This window comes from Danio rerio, chromosome 5 (genome assembly GCF_052040795.2).
Source record: "Danio rerio strain M-AB ecotype USA chromosome 5, GRCz13ab, whole genome shotgun sequence".
NCBI classification, from domain to species: domain Eukaryota; kingdom Metazoa; phylum Chordata; class Actinopteri; order Cypriniformes; family Danionidae; genus Danio; species Danio rerio.
This window is the reverse complement of record NC_141025.1, coordinates 19,955,199-19,979,494: the sequence shown is the minus strand read 5'-3', so window position 1 is coordinate 19,979,494 and position 24,296 is coordinate 19,955,199. Positions and strand designations below refer to the sequence as shown.

At 41.1% G+C, this 24,296-nt stretch overlaps 1 protein-coding gene and 1 long non-coding RNA gene across 7 annotated transcripts in view; both read right to left on the bottom strand.

Annotated features, from left to right (window-relative positions):
* unc13ba (unc-13 homolog Ba (C. elegans)) overlaps positions 1-24,296 on the bottom strand; it is a 178,016-nt gene that overhangs the window by 138,435 nt on the left and 15,285 nt on the right. For both annotated transcript variants that reach the window (XM_087253313.1, XM_087253310.1), the window contains exon 3: positions 668-767. In XM_087253313.1, the coding sequence (XP_087109439.1) occupies positions 668-767 (100 nt within the window). The remainder of the gene's footprint in view (positions 1-667; positions 768-24,296) is intronic.
* On the bottom strand, positions 16,650-19,170 carry LOC147843919 (uncharacterized). 5 transcript variants are annotated; one of them, XR_015491060.1, is made up of 8 exons: positions 19,095-19,170; positions 18,783-18,822; positions 18,459-18,486; positions 18,233-18,286; positions 18,108-18,133; positions 17,809-17,925; positions 17,599-17,702; positions 16,650-17,019 (listed from the first exon to the last, which is right to left on the bottom strand). It is a non-coding gene; the product is annotated as an uncharacterized LOC147843919 (long non-coding RNA). The 5 variants fall into 5 exon arrangements; XR_015491062.1 differs by lacking the exon at positions 18,108-18,133; XR_015491061.1 differs by lacking the exon at positions 18,459-18,486.

The following is a 24,296-nucleotide window of genomic DNA, read 5'->3' as shown; positions in this document are numbered from 1 at the left end:
AGTTCATTCGGCTGTGGCAAACCTTCATGAACAAAGGGACTTAAAAAAATGAATAAACGAACGACAGGACATTAGCAATTCACTCATTGGGTAAAACTGTATTGTAATTCATGTTTTAGGTAATGATTAATGCATTGTCGCTTTAATAGCGCGTTAGCAGCACTGCAAAAATAGACCTTCTGCTCACATGACCAATGTGAAAGAAGCATAACCGTGGCTGATTCTTAGAATCCTTTCAGAGGATTGGCAAAATTCTCTGCAACAATCTACAAATTGGGGATAATTTCTGGGACACACAAACCTGCCTGAAAAACCATCAAAATCCTATTTAATATTTGTCATTACAAAAAGGTCAAAGATACGAGACACTGAAGTGCGTGAGTCTATACATTGCGATAAATATATACAGAACATAAATAGGTATAATAATTCTAAATTACAATTCCTACCCTTTATCTTACATCACATATGACTGTTTCTATATTTTAAAAAAAAAGCAAAAGTGTTTCTGTAACACTTAGCATATTATAAACACGGTCTTCCATTTTCCACAGCAAAGTAATTTTGAGTGCAATTTTAAAGTCCTTCAGCGAACAAGTGCCTTGCATCAGGCCTAAATTTGAGTGAAAATTTACAGAAATGCATGACAAAACACAGCAGTACTCACAACATGAAGTCCTGTTCCCAGCATGGCTGATCTCCTCGCACCGTGATGGTTGTGCTTTTAACATTCTGGACCTTCAGTGTGACATACACATTAAACTTATCTGCAAAACAACAAGCAAACGGGTTAAAGCATCAGTTGGCTCCATCATTGACTCATTTTTACATTGCACAAAACTTTATCTCCTCAACAATAGTACCACTCCATATTAACTTTTGTTCAGGGGCCAACCAAATGCTTTACAGCAATAGAATACAGAACTCTTCCATTTAGGAATCTGTATTGTAATGCATTGAATACAGCAACTCGCGTGGCATCACAGCAATCTGACAAGCATTGTAATGGAAAATTGAGATGTGACATCTTCCTCTAAGTGTGTGTGATAAATATTCATGGTTTTATGTAAATGCAATAGTGATTATGTGCCGCAACACAGACAGGTTAAAATAGGCTGTCAGAGGTCAAAGCAAGCAGGCATAATTAAACCTAGATATAAAGTGCCACAAGAGCACCACGAGAGCCGCAAGTACAGAGAAACAAAAAAGACAAATGCAAGAGCTTCTATTATCTCTCCATAACCGGTTGTACAAAAGCAACTCAGTGTACAATCTCATCACTTTTTCGAATAACAAAATTATTTTACTAATCTTCTGAATTGTACACAGTGCAATGTTAACATGCTGTGACTTGAAAAGTTTCTTAAAGTCCTTAGTGAAATCAAAATGTACAGTGTTTATTTTGCTAGTGTATAATAGTGTTGAGCGATATATTAAATTTTCAGATTGCCATATCGTCCCCTGTGAGATCGCTGATACACAATCCTATCGCATAGGGGTTCGGCAGTGTTATGTTTACTTATTTGCTCATTTATTTGACCATTTATAAATGCATTTATTAACCTTTTGGCTGATTTTTTAAAACTTATTTAATAATCTATTTAATTTGCATTACATTTTATCTTGGAAAATAAATTAAACCAATGCAATTCACAACGCACTTACAGCTAAATAGGTGCTGAGACCAAAATTATTTCAAACAAGACTCAATGCAACAGTGCGGTGCGGGACAGGATTTAATGGTGACTTTGGGTCCATGCCGTTATCCACAGGACTGCCGCAAAATGGGTATAATATAAATGGATGAAGGCAAGTGAAATGATATTTATCTACGTACAGAAGAAACAAAGAGGCATTAAGGTCCTTTGAAATGGGAGGTGGACAGAAGACTATTTGTAATTAATAATAAACAAATTATACTATTCAATTTCCATCAGCTCAGGTTCTATTTCAGAGGCAGTCACAGCGGAATGAACCGCCAACTATTTAGGCATATGTTTTACGCAGTGGATGCCTTTCCAACTGCAATCCAGCACTGGGAAACATCCCTATACACTCATTCACACACATACACTATGGCCAATTTAGTTTATTCAATTCACCTGTACCTCATGTCTTTGTTACCAGAGCACCAGGAGAAAATCCACGCGAAGACTGGGAGAACATGCAAACTCCACACAGAAAGACCAACTTGCCCGGCCGGAACTCAAACCAGCTACCTACTTGATGTGAGGCAACAATGCTAAACACTGAGCCACCGTGCCACACAATTCTGCAAATATTTGTATATTAAATTCATTCATTTTCTTTTCACCTTATTCCCTTTATTAATCAGGGGTCGCCACAGCACAATGAGCCGCCAACTTATCCAGCATATGCTTCACACAGCGGATGCCTGTCCAGCTGCAACCCATCACTGGGAAACATCCACACACCCTCATTCACACTCATACACTATGGACAGTTCAGCTTACCCAGTTCACCTATACCTCATGTCTTTGGACTTGTGGGGAAAACCGGAGCACCCCGAGAAAACCCACACAAACATGGGGAGAACATGCAAATTCCACACAGAAATGCCAACCAAGGCTCAAACCAGAGACCTTTTTCTTGTGAGGTGAATGTGCTACCCACTGTGCCACTGTGCAGCCATATGCAGTACAGGTGAATTGAATAAGCTAAATTGGCCGTAGTGTATGTGAGTACTAGTGTTGGGTTGCCGCTGGAAGGGCATTCGCTATGTAAAAAATGTACTGGATAAGTTGGCAGTTCATTCCACTGATGGAGCCCCTGATTAATAAAGGGACTGAGCTAAAAAGAAAATGAATGAATGAATATGAATAACAATAATAATAATAACAATAACAATAATAATAATAATAATAATAAATTGAATCAATCAATCGGTCTATCTGTGTATATATCTATCTGTGTGTATATCTATCTGTCTACTGTATGTCTTTGAATGAATACATAATTATGTAATAAATATTAAAACCCTATGCATCTGGCTTCTTAGTACTGAGTAAAGTATATTAATTTTGACCCAGGACTCGATGTACTGAGTTACACAATCTTATGATACCAGAGCGATTACCAAACGAAATCATACAGCAAGTCTCATTTCACAGTGGATATGTTTATAATGGCAAAAAATCAGAGGAAAAAAAAAAAAAACTCAATGGAGACCGTTATCAAAATTGAATTATTCTAAGCAGTATTTATTACAGATAAAGAAATCTTTTCCAGAATATGTTTTGTTTCCAGATAACGTAATTTCCATAAAACAATGTTAATGAGATTACTCTAAATTTAGTTCATACAAATCAGCATAGGCTGAACTTTTGCTCATCTGCGTAAATTAATCAGCAGTAAATTGCTCAATGACATTTCTATTTACAGTAGCATTATTCATTCAATCAAGACCGTTGGCCTGAGAAGCCCTCGCAGTAATGGAGCCTGCATTTTGTGCACTCTAACAAAAAGAATACTCTTAAAACATTCAGTTAAACCATCGGAATAAAAGCTGTCCACTGAACACCTCTTGAATGGCTTTCTATCCTTGATTCTCACTCTTGATTTATTTCATCACAGTCCAGTGTCTAATGAATTCTGCAAAAAAAAAGCCCCCGAGAAAACGTATCCTTCACTGGAGAAAGTGACTCAATCTTCTCACCAAAGATTATCTGGCAGAGCTTAAAAAAAAAAAAAAAAAAAAAAGTACAGTCATGATCTTAACCATTCAGTTCTCCTGCCCTAAACTTCCTCATTTCCACTCTTCCTCTTCACTCTCACAGCCCTAAGAGGTCCCTAGCAGAAAGTAAAATACAGAATCTCCGTCTGTCTAATTCTATTACAATATATCTCCGAGCCAGAAGTGAGATCATATTTACTTAAAAATTTTCTTTTTTCTTAAAAAGGAATAGTTCACCATAAACTGTGTTTCTTTTGTGCATGTACTCAACATACATTTATTAGAATACTTTAATGATGCATATACCTGCAAATATTGAAAACGATAACAACTTAAAATAAATAATATTTGAATAAATTAATTTACAATACAACAGTATACAACAGTTTGACGATATGATCATGTATATATAAAAAAAAACTACTTTCTTCCGCCATTTATTCACATCTGCAGCTGATGGTCAAAAAAGCAGAAACCGTTGCTACTTCACCAACGTCACTTTAGAGCTAGAATTTGAATAATTCTCTAGCGTAATGTCTAAAGTGATGAAAAAACAGCTGATTTTGCTCACATTTTAAGATTATAAAGCTGAAAGGCATGAAATGCTATCAGTCTTACAGAGATATTTTCAGTATGCAATAGGGAGATCACAATAAATAATCCCTAAAAAGGCAAGAAACAAACGCTAAACACATGCAGGCATTTCTTCTTTCTGACTTTTTATTGAACTAGTCTGCAGTAGCGAAAACAGGAGACTCATTAGAAACAAATGATGGCAAATCAAAAAGTAACTCAGGGTTATCCAAAGTACATACAGTCCTGATATGAGTCCCATCTCACACTCAATACACTACAATTACATGGTAAAAATACCATACTGCAACAAACAAAAGACTTAGAAAGACACTTACCAGTATTTATAATGATTTGATCAGCAGTAGTTAGAAATTACGTTACTAAGGGCTGATTACGTAGTCTCTGTCGCAATCTTGTGAATGGCACTTTATTCACAAAATTATAAATATTAAACTGCATAGTTGTAATCTAAACATTCCCACCTAAAATGCCTCAAAATTACATTATGTTGTCCAACAGCAGCAATGTTTGTCAAACTGCAGTGAGTTTATTGGTCTGCTGTCACTCTATTTGGGTGGAGTAATACATAAGTGTGAGGAGGCTGTACAAGTTCTAATATTGCAGTACATCGCACTGTTTTCAGCCAATCCGAAAAATATATAATTGTATGATAAATAAAATGTCACTCTAATGTAATTCTTAGTAATATTCTCTAAATCACGGGAAGGAAATTATACCCATTTAAATGCTTAAAAACACTTTGTATTTTGAATTATTATTTTCTGTATTTTTTTCTTCCTGGTCAAATCCGGGCTACCGCCATCTACGATAATTTTACTATGCTATATTCTTATATTCTTTATATTATATCCTCTATACTGTAGCATTTTGGAAAAAGTATCTCAGACAACTGATAAATACAGTACTCTTTTTGAGCAATAGTTGAGCAATAAAACTGTCCTCTGGGAGGGTATGCATACAATAGTCCTAATGTAATCCATAAGGGTCAGGTATCTTGTTTGTCTTAGAATAGGACAGCTATTCCCAAGACATAACGCTAGTGTAATGAGAATTCTTCCAACTTCTCTTCTGCAGACAGACTCCAAGACACTCAGTGTAATCTCTGTCCCCATGGATTTGTCTTCATCCTAGAGCCTGCAAAGAGGGACACTGCATTTACAGACCCGCTTTTGATATGACCACCATAATGAAGAGCAGAATTGGGGCCGAATAAGAGAGAGAGAGAGAGAGAGAGAGATGGAAGGATAGAGCTGGAAAGGATAGAAAAAGTCGGTGAAGGACAATTGATTCTTTGTGAGAGCAGGGCTGGATCCCTCCTTCTCTGTGTGTGTGGTTGTGTGATTTTTGAAGGGTTAGAAAGGATTCATATGAAGTGGTAGAGCAAATATTACTCAATCAAGTATCTTCACATAACAATATATCCCTGACCTTCCCAAGTTAAGTACTACAAGCTTTAAATGAAAGATTAATAGGTACACAGAGTACAGAAGGAAAAAAGCAATGGCTGTTTTAAAGCGCAAGGTTTTATGTCTGACATAATTACATTCAGAAAAGAGATATGTTTGTTTTTTCATCCTGGTTTCACCACTGCCTTGTTCATGGTGGTTGCATCAGCTCTGAGCAAGTTATATCTAATGTGGGTAACTGCATAACCTATAGTGCTATTACACTGTATAGTATGACTGGCTTAGAAATACTTGTTTTGTCTTGGTTTCATTTTCAACTGTAGTCAAGTACTGCTGCATATTGGCTGGGATAAAAGCAACACAGGCTCATTGGAAATACGTGCTTTAGCCCATATATTTTATTTTTAAATTGTAAAAACATACTTCAGCATTTGTTTGACTGCAGAACCTAGATAAAATTAACTCTAAAGTGCAGTATGATGCCAACAACTTTTCCTTTTCACACAAATGATATTTACAGGTACATATTATTAACCAAGGATTGTTTTTGTCCAGGTTTTTGCACAACATCAAAAAAATACCTGCAAACATCTTAATAATATCAATAGCCTCTTCACAAAGCGATGCCACTAAATCCTGAAAATTTCTGGAACCTCTTTATCTGTAAATTAAAATAGCGCTGTTCACATATAGGCAAGGATGTTCCATAATTATTGTAGAAAAAAGCACCATTCGCCACATTTTAAAAAACCCTGGTAAATTCTGACGCCTGTGCTTGTATTTGTAAACATTATATTTGTTGACTATTTCACTTTTATTTAAAACTTTAACATTCATGCAGCTGCTTTTTTCCAATAGACAAACCAAAATACTTAACTATAAGAGAAAAACGTTATTGAGGAGCGCATTTGCATGACGAGATGTAGATTTGAGTGTGTGCTAGCACTTGTGTCTCTATTTGAAACAACAGATTACCGGGGTTTTACAGAAATCGGACTTACCAGAGCACTCCTTCACATACATACGTGTCACACAGCTAAACATAGAGCTTGCAGACTCACAGCAGTTTATCATAAACATTTTATCAATATTTTTTTTCTACAGTTGGCACTACAGAGGAACATGGAAACGTTATCTGACTAACAACAAGCAGCTAAATGTGTCTGAACAAAGAATTCAAAAGAAATTTATTTTCATCTTTTCATCTTTATGGGTCATCTACATTAGAATGTTTTGATTGGCTGGAGTAGACGACTAACATCAGTGCATTCTAAACTTGCACATGCTCTTTCTCTTTTTTCTCTTTGCTGGTATTTTCAAAAATGGTCAGTTCACACAATCTCTTTATGGAAAATTAAAAGCAATTTTCTGGAAAAGTTTGTATGTGTGAAAGGGGCTTCTGATTTGTAACCAGATATGTTTAACTCATCTGTCTATCTCCATATGGAACATATATGGAGTCAGTCTAGGGCCATATACTTGCAAAATAAAAGTTCCCCTTCGGTTGGGGAACTTCAGTGCCATGAATGGGAGGATTCGGATCAGAAGCCGCTTATCTGGAGAGTATTGAACGGGCCAATGAATGAAATTAATTGGCAGCGTAAGCTTGCGCAGGTGTGCGACATCTGCAATCATCTCAGCATATAAGCACACCTGAAGCCAGCAGACGCCATCCTTTTCGCTTCAGATCCTTTCTGAGTGAGTCGATGAGGGTTCCTCTTGCTGATCAGCACTTCAGAGCGAACGAGTGTGTCTCCCGGTCCAGAGTGGGTCTTCGCGGTGGCAGACGGTCGAGCTGGGTTACTCCCTTGCCTGCGGTTCTTTGGGTCCGGTCCTCCAGAGCGGTGCGTATAGTTGCAACTTTCCTAAAAGAGCAACACAGTCGTGCAGCACGTCCTTTTCAGGATGGCGCTCCGACTGTGCGTTTCTGGATGCGGGGGTTTCCTGTCTCCGGATGATGGACACGATCACTGCATTGCATGTTTGGGGGTCCAGCATGTTAATGCGGTGCTCGCGGGCGGTTCATGTCGTCATTGCGATGCCATGACCGTTGCACAGCTAAGATCGCGGCTAACTTTCGCAAGAGAGCGAGCCACCCCAGTTGCCTCCTGTTCTAAAAAAGCAGCGGGCGCTCGGGCAGATCTGAGGGTTTCAGCGGGAGCTAATCCGCCGCCCACGGGCTCGCGGACCTCTCGCTCCTCACGGCGCTCCATCCAAGCTTCGGGTGGTGAGAGTGATCCGTCTAACCAGATGGTAGCTCTCACACTCGCTGACACCGGAGATCAGATGTCCTCCGCGGCATCGGAGGGTGGGCTTTCACTGTCCGACGAAGATCCGGACCCGCTCGCCCCCTCCGGGCAGGTGAGCGCTGTCAAATCGGATCCTGAAGCGGACATGTTAGCCGTGCTTTCCCGGGCTGCTTCGGCCGTGGGGTTGGAGATGGTTTATCCCCCAGCTCCGCGGCCGGACCGACTAGATGGGTGCTACGTAGAGGACCAGAAGGCGAAGCCTTCGAAGCCTCTCGTCCCCTTCTTCCCGGAAGTGCACAGTAGGCTCACGCAGTCCTGGAGGGCACCTTTCTCTGCCCGTGCTGCGAGTGCCTCCGCCCTCACCGCCCTTGACGGCGGAGCTGCCAGGGGGTATGAGGCGATCCCGTCAGTGGAGCGCGCTATCGCGGTCAATCTTTGTCCGCGCGGCGCCTCTACGTGGCGGGGTTTGCCCCGCCTCCCGTCCAAAGCCTGTAGGTTGTCTGCCTCCCTCGGAGCCAGAGCTTATAAGGCTGCGGGCCAGGCTGCTTCTGCTTTGCACGCGATGGCCACCTACCAGCGCTACCAAGCGCAGGCGCTGGCCGAGCTGCACGAGGGCGGGTCCAACCCAAGCTTATTACATGAGCTGCGCACCGCGACCGACTATGCTCTTCGGACTACTAAGTCCGCCGCGTGTGCGCTGGGGAGGACGATGTCCACACTTGTGGTTCAGGAACGCCACCTCTGGCTAAACCTGGCCGATATGCGCGACGTTGACAAAGTTCGCTTTCTTGACTCGCCCATATCCCAGGCTGGCCTGTTCGGCGACACCGTCGGTGAATTCACCCAGGAATTCAAGGCGGTGAAAGAGCAGTCGGATGCGATGGGCAATGTCATCTATCGGCGTGGCCGTAAGCCCGCTCCGCCCGCCGAGCCATCCACCTCCGCTGTTCCTCGCCGAGGGCGCCCGCCAACGAGTGCTGCCCCGCCCCCGCCTGCGCCTCCGGCCAAGCGGGCGCGGCGTTCACCTCGAAAGCAGGCAGCCCCTCCTGCCCAGGGCGCCGTTAAGTCCGGTAAACGGACCGCGAAGCGTCCCTGAGACAGGCCATCCGGAGAAGAGGAAACTTGCTCTTTCCCCGCTGGAGGGCGGGGCCCCGATAACAACGGTACTTTTCAGTGCCACCAAAACATCAGTAAAAGAGCACTTTTTCCCTTCCCCGGATGTGACTGCACGAGTTCTGCCAGTCCGGGACGCGCTGCCTTCCGGCTCGCAGACTCTACGTGCTTCGCCAGTGGCTCACGAGCGCTGGGGGGACGGTCTCCCTTCCCTCAGCCCTCCAGCCCCCTCTCCGGAGTCAGGGTGCGGAGCCAGAGCGAATCGCTCTCCTCCAGCTTTTCCGCGGGACCCTCGTGCTTCCCGGATCAGCACACCCACTCCGCGCTGCCCCACCGCTGGTACGTCAGCGATTGTAGCGATGACTCCATTAGCGAGGGCTCTGCCTGCCTGGTTAGCGCGGGCCAGCCCCTCGCGGTGGCTCATACGCACAATCAGACTCGGTTACGCGATTCAGTTCGCGAAACGGCCCCCCAAGTTTACGGGCGTGTATTTCTCCAGGGTCAACCCCCTGTCCGCCCCTGTCTTGCGAGAGGAGATTGCTGCCCTCCTGGCGAAGGGTGCAATCGAGCCGGTTCCTCCAGCCGAGATGGAGAGTGGGTTTTACAGCCCATACTTCATCGTACCCAAAAAGAGCGGTGGGTCACGGCCAATCCTAGATCTGCGCGTTTTGAACCGCTGTCTGCACAAGCTGCCGTTCAGAATGCTCACGCAGAGGCGCATTCTCCAATGCGTTCGTCCTCGGGATTGGTTTGCAGCCATAGACCTGAAGGACGCGTATTTCCATGTCTCCATTCTTCCACGCCACCGCCAATTTCTGCGGTTTGCGTTCGAGGGTCGAGCGTGGCAGTACAAGGTCCTCCCCTTCGGGCTCTCTCTGTCTCCGCGGGTCTTCACCAAACTCGCGGAGGGTGCCCTAGCGCCCCTTCGGCTCGCGGGCATTCGCATACTCAGTTATCTCGACGACTGGCTGATTTTAGCCCACTCGCGGGAGCAATTGATTATGCACAGGGACGAGGTGCTTCGGCATCTCCGCCTACTGGGGCTTCAGGTCAACCGAGAAAAGAGCAAACTCGCCCCCGTGCAGAGGATTTCTTTTCTCGGGATGGAGCTGGACTCGATCACCATGGTAGCGCACCTCTCCGAGGAACGCGCTCGCCTGTTGCTGAACTGTCTGAGGGAGCTCGACAGCAAACTAGTGGTCCCACTGAAGTTCTTTCAGAGGCTCCTGGGGCATATGGCATCCGCAGCCGCCGTCACGCCGCTCGGGTTGCTCCATATGAGACCACTTCAGCACTGGCTTCACGATCGGGTCCCCAGACGCGCATGGCACGCGGGCACACACCGGGTCTCGGTTACTGCGCTGTGTCGCCGCGCCCTCAGCCCTTGGAACGACCCCTCGTTCCTACAGGCCGGTGTGCCTCTAGGACAGGCGTCCAGCCATGTTGTTGTTTCAACAGACGCTTCCAACACGGGTTGGGGGGCCGTGTGTCGCGGGCATGCGGCTGCGGGCCTCTGGAAGGGTGCCCAGCTGCATTGGCATATCAATCGCCTAGAGCTGTTGGCAGTGTTCCTCGCTCTCCACCGCTTTTTACCGGTGCTGGAGCGGCAACACGTGCTGGTCAGGACGGACAGTACGGCGGCGGCGGCGTATATCAACCGCATGGGGGGTATGCGCTCTCGCCGCATGTCTCAGCTCGCCCGCCGTCTGCTCCTCTGGAGTCACCCGCGGCTGAAATCGCTGCGCGCCATTCACGTCCCAGGCACGCTCAATCGTGCAGCCGATGCGCTCTCACGACAGCTGTTACGCCCTGGAGAATGGAGACTCCACCCCGAGTCTGTTCAGCTGATATGGGCGCGATTCGGGGAGGCCCAGATCGATCTGTTTGCTTCCCCCGAGAACGCTCACTGCCAGTTGTTTTTTTCCCTGACCGAGGGCTCTCTCGGCACGGATGCACTGGCCCACAGCTGGCCTCGGGGCATGCGCAAGTATGCGTTTCCCCCAGTGAGCCTGCTCGCGCAGTTTCTGTGCAAGGTCAGGGAGGACGAGGAACAGGTTCTGCTAGTTGCGCCCCTTTGGCCCAACCGGACCTGGATATCAGAGCTCTCACTCCTCGCGACGGCCCTCCCCTGGCGGATCCCTTTGAGAGAGGACCTACTCTCTCAGGGACAGGGCACCATCTGGCACCCTCGCCCCGATCTTTGGAACCTCCACGTGTGGTCCCTAGACGCGAGGAAGACTTAGGTAACCTACCGACTGCGGTGGTTAATACCATCACTCAGGCTAGAGCCCCCTCCACGAGGCGCGCCTACGCCCTGAAGTGGAGTCTATTCACTGAATGGTGCGTCTCTCGCAGAGAAGACCCCCGAAATTGCCAGATTAGTGTTGTGCTCTCTTTCCTTCAAGAGAAGTTGGACAGCAGGCTGTCGCCCTCCACTCTCAAGGTTTACGACCGCCATCTCCGCTTATCATAGCGCGGTAGCTGGCGGCACCGTGGGAAAGCATAACCTGGTCATCCAGTTCCTTAGGGGTGCTAGGCGAATTAATCCATCTCGCCCCCCTCTCATGCCCTCTTGGGATCTCGCCCTCGTTCTCACGAGTCTGCGATCCGATCCCTTTGAGCCACTCGAATCAGTATCTCTAAGATTTCTGTCCCTGAAGACAGCTCTGCTGGTTGCGTTGGCCTCCATCAAGAGGGTCGGGGACCTGGAGGCATTTTCGGTCAGTGACTCGTGCCTGGAATTCGGGCCGGATTACTCTCACGTTATCCTGAGACCCCGCCCCGGTTATGTGCCCAAGGTTCCTACCACCCCCTTTAGAGATCAGGTAGTGAACCTGCAAGCGCTGCCCCCGGAGGAGGCAGACCCAGCCCTTTCTTTACTTTGTCCAGTTCGCGCTCTGCGCATTTATGTGGACCGTACTCAGAATTTTAGATCATCTGAGCAGCTCTTTGTCTGTTATGGCGGTCGGCAGCAGGGAAGTGCCGTATCGAAACAAAGATTATCCCACTGGATTGTGGATGCCATTAACAGCCGTGTCCCCCGGGAGTACGTGCACACTCCACTCGGAGCGTTGCATCCTCTTGGGCGCGTGCACGCGGCGCCTCTCTAACAGACATCTGTAGAGCTGCGGGCTGGGCGACACCCAACACATTTGCAAGGTTTTACAATCTGCGAGTGGAGCCGGTTTCCTCAAGGGTATTAGGTAACCCTTTGGTGATTGAGGAGACAACTCGGTAGGGTGTTGAAACACGCTTGCTGCGCCATTCTCCCTAACACGGAGGTACGTGCGCCTTTTTTATCTGTCAGTAAAGTTCCCCGTCAGGTGAGCCCTGCAGATTCCTCCGTGGCCCCCAGCACTGACTCAGCGGAGGAGTCACTTGCTGGCCCACTACGTTGTAGGTCTGCCCGCTGGTCAGCCCGCGTTTTGGGTATAGGTGCCTGCTATGCGTGATCCCCACTAGGCGATCCCATATGCTTATTCCGCCACGGTTAAGTCCCCCCCCTGGGCGGACCCGTGTCTTCCCTCTCCGCTAACCACTCTTTGCTATGCGTACTCCCCCTTTTTAGGGCTAGTCCATAGGTAAATTCTGCCATCTATCCCCCCCTTGGGTAACGGATGGCCTCCGCAGCGTCCTCCCTATCGGGATTGCACGCTTCCCAACGTACTGTCGTATTTCCTAGAATTATCTAGATGCTCACGACTTCCCAAAAAATATATCTAAATCCGTAAAACTTCTGTTGAAGTAGGATAAATTAGGGCCAGGGACACGTTGGAGGACCGCGCCCCCCATGATGTGGGTGCGTCACGCTTGCTTGACTATCTCCTCATCGGGGGTGTTGGTAAGGTGCAGTCATTATGGCGCTTTCCATATTCTCCCATTCATGGCACTGAAGTTCCCCAACCGAAGGGGAACGTTCGAGGTTACAGAAGTAACCCTTCGTTCCCCGAGGAGGGGAACGGAAGTGCCATATTCCGTCGCCATAATGACTGTCCCTTAGCTGTTTGAAAGTCTCTTCAGCTTAAAAGGATGGCGTCTGCTGGCTTCAGGTGTGCTTATATGCTGAGATGATTGCAGATGTCGCACACCTGCGCAAGCTTACGCTGCCAATTAATTTCATTCATTGGCCCGTTCAATACTCTCCAGATAAGCGGCTTCTGATCCGAATCCTCCCATTCATGGCACTTCCGTTCCCCTCCTCGGGGAACGAAGGGTTACTTCTGTAACCTCGAACGTTTTGCAAACAAAAAAATTAAGTATTGAGCAAAAAAAATTAAGAAATAAAAGCAAATCTTCAAAAATAACTAAGCGAAAAATTATTTTTAAGAAATAAAAATAAATTTTGCTAACTAAAATAAAAAACTGCCAAGGGAAGTTTTGAGAAATAAAAATGAAATTTGCAAACAAAAAAGAACTGTTAATATAAATCAAGCAGTGCAAAAAAAATAAAATATTTGCAATTTTAAAAAAACATTATTAATAATACATTATTAATAAATTTCTTTACGGGTGACGCAGTGGCGCAGTAGGTAGTGCTGTCGCCTCACAGCAAGAAGGTCACTGGCTAAATGCTCGGCTGGGTCAGTTGGCGTTTCTGTGAGGAGTTTGCATGTTCTCCCTGCGTTTGCATGGGTTTCCTCCGGGCACTTCGGTTTCCTCCACAGTCCAAAGACATGTGGTACAGGTGAATTGGGTAGGCTAAATTGTCCGTAGTGCATGAGAGTGTGTGGATGTTTCCCAGAGATGGGTTGCGGCTGGAAGGGCATCCGCTGTGTAAAGACGTGCTGGATAAGTTGGCTGTACATTCTGCTGTGGTGACCCCGGATTAATAAAGGGACTAAGCCGAAAAGAAACTGAATGAATAAATATATTTACAAAACATTTTTTATATCATTGCCTTTACAAAACCCATCCAGTCAATAGCAACGCTCATTTGATTTGCTTTTTAGTCAACCGTGAGTTTGCCATGCTGTTTTCTCTTTGCATGTCACGTTTCACTATGTAACCCTGATTTGACAGGGGGCAGAGTCAAGGGAACTTGGGCATTTACGGCAGGCACTGACCTACTAGGCTATAAGACCACCTCGTGTGTCGTCATTTTTTCAAAATTGAGTTATTGACACTCTTATTAAATGACAACTTATTTACATTATGGGATGCAAAAACTTTGAAGCTCAATATCCTAAAATTATTCAGAACGCAGATAAAACCGTAGAATTCCTAGGTGACGGTGTCTCCGGGTGATGATGTCACTTAACTGGAGGTGCAAAGTAAAAACAAACTCATGGTTGACTAAAAAGCAAATCAAGATGAGCATTGCAATTGATGGGGTTTTGTAAAGGCAATAATATAATTTTTTTTTGCAAATATATATATATATATATATATATATATATATATATATATATATATATATATATATATATATATATATATATATATTTCGGCTATATATATATATATATATATATATATATATATATATATATATATATATATATAGCCGAAATATATATATATATATAATATATATAATAAATATATATATATATGTGTGTGTGTGTGTGTATATATATATATATAGAGAGAGAGAGAGAGAGAGAGAGAGAGAGAGAGAGTTTTGTTTTTTTGTAATTATAAATATTTTATTTATTTTATTATTATTATTTTTTTTGCTCAATACTTTATTTTTTGTTTGCAAAACTTTCTTTTATTTTGCAAGTATATATGGCCCTAGATTGACTCCATAAGCATACTACTATACTGATGTGGAAAGTTTGCTCAATAGCCCACTTTGTATGTTGTTGTGACGCATATCATTCTGGTCCAAGTCTGGTAAAGCACAGTTTCACAAAAGAGTTAAAAGTAATGTAAAATTAAGGTTAAATTACGTAGCTGTGATGCCCTTTATTTCTCATTTTAGTTTGTTTTTGTGACAAGTACTATCGATTGTGTTTAGATCAAATAGTTCTATACAGCAAGCTCCACCTTCTTATGGATGTGTAAGAAAGATGTGTATATGACACTTTCAACAAAACCTACCCTAAGTAACGCATTTCAGAATGGCAAAAATGTAGAAAGTGCCCTCTAGTTGATTCGTCATCTGAAACGGGCAACAAAACGTCCCCAGAGTAATGTACTGTTTTGTAAAAATATAAGCTGAGGCACATATATCCCATATGCTTGGGTTGGATATTGTTAGTTGTGCCACCTCTACTAATGTGAAATTCTGGGTTTCCACGTAAAGCTCCTGCTGGATCCACTCCTCTGCCACCCAATTAATTTTTCAAGATGATTTTAACTTGTATGTTCTGTTATTGTATGGACACAAAGAGAGGGAGATGAGCAGAGGAGAGATGGCTGCTTTCTATTTTCATTTAATTTATAAGGTTTATAAGAGTGTTTCCTTTTATACCCAGCTTTTGTATGTTTGGGCTCATACAAACCAAGTATAAAAATGTGTTGACAATCAGTTAAGTGCTTCAAGTCTTCTTGCATCTTACATTTAATCTCACCAGTGCAGATTATAAATAAACGGACAGATATTCAAAGAAAAGAGAAACATCTCTACCTCCTCTACTGATTACAAACCATGTTAAGTTGCACACAACAGTTGTTTCAAATAATAGTAAGCAGCAGCCACAGCAGGATTATCTTAATGTTGCAGGCTTCAGCTCAACTCATTTTTTGAGAGGAAGGATTCATCTTTAACTGTGATTAATCCTATTGGCTACAGAAGGTTTGAAGGAAAAGCAGCCATCATTAATACAGAACTGAGGTGTGAATTGTGTGATTAATGATCTAATCTGGGCCTAGGTGAAGCAGATGAAGATCAAATATTCATATCGTTCTGAGTCTCTAATATATACTTTTGCTTACTCCTTCTCAATGACGAATAACAAAAATGCCATGTTCACTAAAAGGAAACCCTTTCTTGCATCTACAGTAACATTAAACTCTGCCTTGCATTGTTACAACTATATCAACTTCCTTTCATACACTGTAAAAAATTTGACCTTAAATTCACAGTAAATTACTGGCTAATAATTGCATTACTTTCACAGTAAATTACTGTATGTAAATTCACAGTAAATTATTGTGAGGTAGTTCACAGTAATTTACTGTGGTTTTGTCACATTAAATTATTGTGAAATTACAACCATATATTGTAACTTTACAGTAGATAATAAAGTCTGTTACTGTGATTTCACAGTATTATCTTGTAGAATTAACTATATTTTACTGTGAATTTGCAAAACGATTACTGTGATTTAGCAGTAGGTTGCAGTTTAAATACCTGATTTAACTGTAAAGTTACAATTATATCCCGGATTACTGTAATTTAACAGTTTGGTGCTGTAAAATTTCAAAGCAATTTTAGGTCACACAAAAATGAAAATTCTATCTTGATTTACTCACCCTCAGGTTGTTCCAGCTCTGTTAAAAATGTTTTTTTGTTAAACACAGGAATAAAAATATCAAATAATCCTCTTTGTGTCCAAACAACCTGAGGATGCGTAAATGACGACCGAATCTTCATTTTTGGGTGATCTGAGAAGACTCTAAAATCAAAATAAAAACAAACACACATACATTTTACAGATTTATTTAACAGCTTAATGACATCTATGTAAACATTTCAGAAAACTTTCAAAAGGTGAAGGTGAAGCCTCAAAAAATACTATAAGAACATATTCATAAAAAAATCTGACATCATATGTAGCATACATATAAAAAGCAGTGCTTCAGAGTGCGCTCTCTCTGTCTCTCATTATATATATATGTATATATATATATATATACACATGAGAGAGAGACAAAACTTCTTGCTAAATTAGGCAGTCGTCTAGTCAAGGTCAATCATTTTCCTGATAATTTTACACACTTGCTGGTTGATGTGTCTTCTCTGCTTCTTTGACTTCGTCTGTCTTCCATCTCCAAACTGGTGCCCAAAAAGCACCTATAAGCAAAAGGGCAGACAAACAGTTAGCTTCATACAACACTACTGGGACACTACTGCTGCACTACAGAGCAAAATTACTGTTAGCTCAGTTTGAACATGCTGACAATACTGTAGCTCAATCAAACTGCAATCATTTAAACAAAAACATCTGAAAAACATTTCCATCACAAACACACAATCAAGAACAGTCCAACAACAAATAGTGGTTTAATGACCTAGGCAGAGCATTTTAAAACATTTGATTTGATTTACACCTTCTGTTTACAGACTATAATCTAATGCTGGGTTCACACTTATTGCAAAGTGAACACATGCATCACAGCACTTGCTCTTGAATACTAGCAGGATGTTTCTTGCATCAAGCTAATTTTTTATGATTTAAATATTAGGAAAATTTTGCAAAAAAAAAACTTGATTGAAGTGATACAGCACTTGTGTTGTATTCATTTCGATCAAGTTTTTTGCAAATAATCCAAATATTTTTCAACGTTTTTTGAGTTTCACTTAATTTGTGCTGCCCAGTAAAAATTTCCCACTATTTATGCATTTGCAATGACTTGTATGTAATCCACTCACCTGAATAGGTAACTTCACATATGGTATAAGAGCCCCATCCTTTTAAAGACAGCTTCCCCTCTGGTCTCCAGCACAGACAAACAATTTGTGTCTGCAACACGGCCCTTTATAACAAGGGGACAAGGGGAGTCATGACTTGTGCTCCTATACATTCCTTGTTTAACCCCCCCAAAACAAGCCCTCAGTTACAATATTTATTGTAGACATTACCTTAAATTCCAGAGTGCAAAAGGCAACTTCAGCATACTTCAGTTTCAGACCAGATTCAAAGTCAGTTGTGAAATCCAGGTGAGGTCCCATGACCACTCGACCCTCCAAGGAATAAGACTAAAAGGGGGAAAGAAGGACTAAATTAGAGGTGTTTGTGAATAATTAAATTTGTTTGTAGAAGCAAAGTTGACATTCCATGCTCTGCCTATTAAAAACCAAGCAAACAAACACACATGCCCAGTAAAATTGCTAATAAAAATAAAAACTATAGTTTAAAAAAATCTTTGTCTAATATTTACTACTACTGGAGGTACTGGTGGAACTTCTGGAAGAAGAAAAAGAGTTTGTACAAGAAACTGCTCACAACAAATCTGTGAAAAACCTGACATTTAAAAATCTAATAAAAATGAGGCATCAACATTACCTTTAATAATCAAGCGAGGGTTGATTGGTAGCATCAGTGTTTCAACATCAGTGGCTGCAAAAAAATTTGAATATAATAAGAGTAGAATAAGACTCAACCTAACACACGCACACACTCATATATATATATATATATATATATATATATATATATATATATATATATATAGGTTTAGATTGTGATAATGAATTTAGGTTATATTTGTGTGCTCAGAATTTACACTCACCTCACACTTTAGCTATTATCAGGTACACCTGAACACCAAAAAATAAAATCTACAGTTAGTGACAATATACAATTAGTTCTCATTAGTAAATGTTAGCACTGCATTAACACCAGTGAGAAATATACAATATGTACTGTGTTAGTGTTAGTTTAAAAGAATACAACTGAATTGTATTATAAGCCTCATTTAATAAAACAGTTAAGACTTGTTTCATAATGAGTTTAGTTTATTTAACTAACTTAACGTTAACGTTACAGTGAACAAAATTAACATACATGATGGTCACTAACCGTAACGTTAACTTAAGTGAAGGTCAGAGCTTACCTTAACGTTATAGTCATTTCACCTTTACTTCAGTCTTGTACTGAAACAGAAAATGCAGTTAACAAGAAGTTAATTAAAGAAAATTCCCTTTCTTTTTTCAGGAACTAACGTTAACGTTATGCTAATACCTCAGAGAACACTACAATCACCATTTGGCGTCGTTAATTTCTTGCTTTAAAAAAGGCGCGCTTAAACCCTGTACGTGCGAGTACAACTAAAGTACTCGGTAAATTCCTGTTAAATGACACGTACTATACAGAAATACACATACAACAATCATTTAACGGACAAAAGTCATATTTTAACACTTACCGAGGATGAATCCGTTGGGTGAAGAGACGACGGCGTTGTCTGTGGTGATGGCGCTTGTTTGCGGTCGAGTCGAGTCAGTTCTGTTCAATGAATCGGCTCCTTTAAGTGAACAGTAAAGAGTCGAATTCGGCTCCTTTAAGTGAACAGTAAAGAGTCGAATTCGCCTGAAAACGATTCTGTTTTGTAAAATATTGTAAGACGCAGACATATAATTCATTAATATTTCATCATATTGCTTGGTTCGTGTACTGCTTGTACACGAATTGCTTGTTGATCACTTCGAGCTCATGAACACGTCTGATAAAATATCTGAATCTGATTCAATGTCACACGAGTCCTGAACCGAAGCAGTGCAAGAGTAATATATTGGTTGAAATATAAAGTTAATTATTTTCTTCGCCATTCAAAATATTACATATCTCTGACTTTAACAATAAGAATAAAGTTCGTTTGGAGTGTATTGAGAATTATTATTTTTTCCTCCCAGGATTCATTTCGCACCAAGCTGCATCAAGCTGTAATGGTGGATGAGAAGGCACATAATATTATAAATATTGCTTGTAATATGTAATGAAATAAAGTTTTAACACTTTTTCATGCGAGAATATAGTTCTTCAAAACTCAAATCTGTGGACTGTTAGTAAAGATTGTGTGTAATTTTAAGTGTGTTTTGCCGGTAGCGGAGATCTATGACCTCCAGGCGGTAACGGCGCTCTTTACTCATGTATCCGCCGAGAGGCGCCTGTCTTCAGGCTAGACATTGGGACAATTGCCCCGTCTTCGATGGCTCTATATGCGTCCGAAAATGAAGTTTTAACTGTTTTTCATGCTAGAATGTAGTTGTTCAAAACTCTAATCTGTGGTTTATTTATATAGATAAAAAAATAATAATTTATATATATATATATATATATTTAATTCTGAGATTAGTGACCTCCAGGCGATGACAGGTGCCCAATACTCATGAAACCGTCTAAAGCAGACATTTACCCTGACATTGAAATAATCGTTGGCTGTTTAACAGTCTTTGGTTTCATTAATTAATTACTTTTTCTTCCAGTTTATTATGTTTTGGCTAAGCACACAGTTATGTTCATTAAATATTATTTCCTATTCTATGTTAACTGTATAAAATTAAATAAAGGTGCAGTACAATCAAAAAGATGTTGGTAACCAAATCGTTTTGGGGGCTATAACATTCTGTTATTATCTGTTAAAAGTTCATTTGTATTAATTTCTACGTTGAGTTTAAAAAAGGTTTGAATTTCTATAACTAACGTGCAAAAGATATAGCCCTTTTCACAGTAATTTGCTGTAATCATGCTACCTGCCGTAATTTCACAATAAAATTATAAATACAACATATTACTGTGAATTTTTCAGTTAAATACTGTGAAGGGATACTAATGTAATTTACTGTGAAAAATTACAGTAACTTGTTGTGAAAACCTGGAAATTTTTTACAGTGTAAGATTCCTTTTCTCTCTCTCTCTCTCTTTGTCCCAGAGTGCAAAGGGGCTCCCAGGGAAGCATAAGCTGATGAATATTTAATTTTTGATGACTTAGGAAAATAAATAAGTCATATTCAAACACGCCTGGACATGCACCACTGACATTTAAGAGTTATTTGGAGAAATTCACCCACATGTGATGATAAAAATAAGAATTTAGACACTTAAGTAAAAGAAGCAATAAATCTTGCACTCAAACAATTAATACAGTCCATATCAAAGCACTCATCTCATACCTAATTTTAGAATTGTATTATATTCCTTTTCCTTATGTAATAAACACTATTTTTAAAATATTTTTAAGTCTTAAGATTTTTAGAACACATATTTGACCAAAAAAGGCTGCAAAACATATATAATGTTACATAAAACGTTCATTTCCACGGACAATTGTATTTATCAAAGAATCCTGAAAAAGTGTGTAAGTATTTACAGTTTTTTTTTCCACAGGGTTGGCATGGTGGCTCAGTGGTTAGCACTGTCGCCTCACAGGTTCGAGTCCCGGCTGCGTCAGTTGGCATTTTTGTTCACCCCATTTTGGTGTGGGTTTCTTTTCGGTTTACCCTTACAGTCCAAAGACATGCGGTACAGGTAAATTGAATAAGCTAAACTGACCGTGGTTTAGTGTATGTGTGTGATTGTGAGAGTGCATGGGTGTTTGGGTGTTTCTGTGTAAAACACATGCTGAATAAGTTGGCAGTTCATACCGCTGTGGCAATCCCTGATAAATAAAGGGACTAAGCTGAAAAAAAAACTAATCAATTACTGTTTTTTGCACTAATAACGAATGTGTTATGTGAAGGACGCTGACAATGGAATTCAGGATTTAAATGCAGGTTTATTATGCAGGCAACGGTCAACAGGGTCAAACAGGTACATGCAGGCAAATCTAAAAGATTGGTCAAATAACAGGCGAATGGTCAGTACAGGCGGCAAGCAATGTAAACAAACAGAATTAAGCAAGGGTGAAACACGACAAGGCAAAGTAAAGGAAACACGTCGTAATGTCACAAAACATTAAAACAAGACTCAGCACTGGATGTGTGTCCTTGCAGCTTTTTAAATCCATGAAATCAGTTCCGACAGTTTCATGTGTGTGTTTGCAATCAGCAGAAAACCGGAACAGGTGTGAGTGTGTGGTGTATGACAGGATTTCTAGTCCTGAGTTAAAGTGAATGATACCCAGTGATCTACAAGCCTGGATCGCTGGTGATTGTGACAAAATGTTATTTATGCAGGATATTATTATGATTTATGACTTTAACAGTGAAAACTGTAGTAATGATGTTAAATCCAGCTTTGATAAACAGATTTTTAATGTAGAAACTAACAGAAAATTTTACATTTAAAAAATTTTGAAGAATTTAATTATTTACAATACTTAATAATAATAACTAAAAAATAATAATTTTGACACACTATGCATTATACAAGCAGCAAATAAAGAGAACACGACATATTTGCAGACCAAAATGTTTAGGGTAGGTTAGCAGCCCAGAAACAGCCATTCATACACTCTGTCTCAATAATAGGCCTCCTCATTTGATGCAATTAAGCATCACCAGCTGTTCAACTAACGTGGGCCACTTTCACTTTTCAATAAGAATCCCTCTGTGCCACAGATAATAGAATCTTATTAGGAGTCAAACTGTATTTGATTCTGGCACACTATTGGATTCTCTGCTGTGTGTGTGTGTGTGTGTGTGTGTGTGTGTGTGTGTGTTTGTGTGTGTGTGTGTGTGTGTGTGTGTGTGTGTGTGTGTGTGTGTGAGTGTGTGAGACACTCTGAGAAGAGGCTGAAAAGGCTTTTTCTGTTATTAGCAATAGATTAGATTTCTATGGGCTTCTCTGTCACTCAGACAGACCTCTGTTCATTTGGGAGTCAGACACAGATTGATGCTTCACTGCCACTGGAACACTCTCTCCCTCTCTCTCTGTCTCTCCCTCTCTCTCTCTCTCTCTCTCTCTCTCTCTCTATCTCTCATTCACTACATGGGGTCAATCAAATGTCCATGAATTATGCAGTTATGAGGTGCTTCTTCAGGTAATGAAAACATGCCATATATGCATTACATATATACACTCATTAAAATGAATGGAGTGTGCGTTTTCCTTTTACAACCAGAACAGTTCAAAATATAAGTGGAAAAACTGTGATATACTGTGTCTAAAATTGTATGAGTAGTAGGTACTGTGTTATTGTTGAACATTTGTCAGCTGCCACCATTAAAAATGTACACAGAATGAGCAAAAACATTGATCTCTTTAAACATGCTGTTGAAAGTTGCCAAAACAGAACTGACCCACAGAGACAAGGACAAAATCCCTGAAGAAGTGGCATCTGGCACCAAATGTTAGGAGAAAATCCTGTAGATTGAGGGCTGGTGGTAGCAAAGATCAAACATTTTGGTACAGTACACCCCACAGAACCTCAATTGAATTTATATCGGGAACATTTGAAAGCCAGGACAACACCTTGAACTCTTTGTTAGTTCTTTAAAGTTCAAATCATTGCAAGTTAATGTGAGCAGTGAGGCCCTTATCCTACTAAAAGATGCCCTTCTACCAGTGAACACCATTGTTGCACACCAGGTACACCCCTTTAGTGTTTAGAGAGGCAGTATGTGTCCCATGTTTCCACATGAAAGACCACAGCCAGGGTTTTCCAACAGAACATTCCCCACAGCATCACACTCACTTCATCAGCCTGTCATCCTCCCACAGTGCTGGTGCCATCACCTCCCCATGTAAAAGGCAAAACAATCATGGCCATCCATGTTATTTACAAGAATGAAGAGTCACTAGGTCAGGCAACCTTCTTCCAATCTTCTACAAGGTCTAGCCAGTGATCAATCTATTTGCATTTCATAGTGATTATTACAGTAAACTTGATTGATCCACAGTTCAATGCAAAGCTCTGTGCAATACACAGTGTGTTATGAGACATTCCTCTCATAACTGTTAATAAAATTTGGTGTGACTTGTATTGGCTTGGAATGGACAGGATACTTTTCATTGCCTTTCAAGATCAATGAGCTTTAAATGCCCAACACAGTTTGTAGTATGCCTCTCCTCGGATGCCCTAACCTGATTTTCCCAAGTAGGACATGTTCCTGGATTAACATCTATGTTGATCCTGGAACAACATTCCAATCAGCCAATCAGAAATAAGAGATATGTTTACAGTTTATGTCAAGTTTAGGGTTATGGTTAGGTTTATGCACTTCTACATAAATGTTATCCAACTATTTTTCCCCTCTGATTTTGGGAATAATTCAGTTATGGTTGGGTTTAGGGGTAGGGAATGGGTATGGATTACACTTAGGGATGCTCATTTCGGTTAATTTTGCTAACCGACAACCGCCGCTCATTAATCGGATATTAACGGTTAACTGGTCAGGTTACTATTAATTTTATATTAAACAAATCGATGAGTCTATTTTGCGTCTGACACATTAAATATTGCATTTTAAAATACTGATTTATTTTTATATGCTAGCATATTAATAATAGAACAATACAACAGAGCATTTTCACGCACCTGCAGTGTTTGGCACAGAAGAACAGAATAAACTAAATAAAATTAATAAAATAAATAGGACTGCCCTAAATTATTTTCACTTAAATAATTAATTTATATTACAAAACGAAAACACTGACTAATTATTTTTAATAACCGGCATAGGCTGTT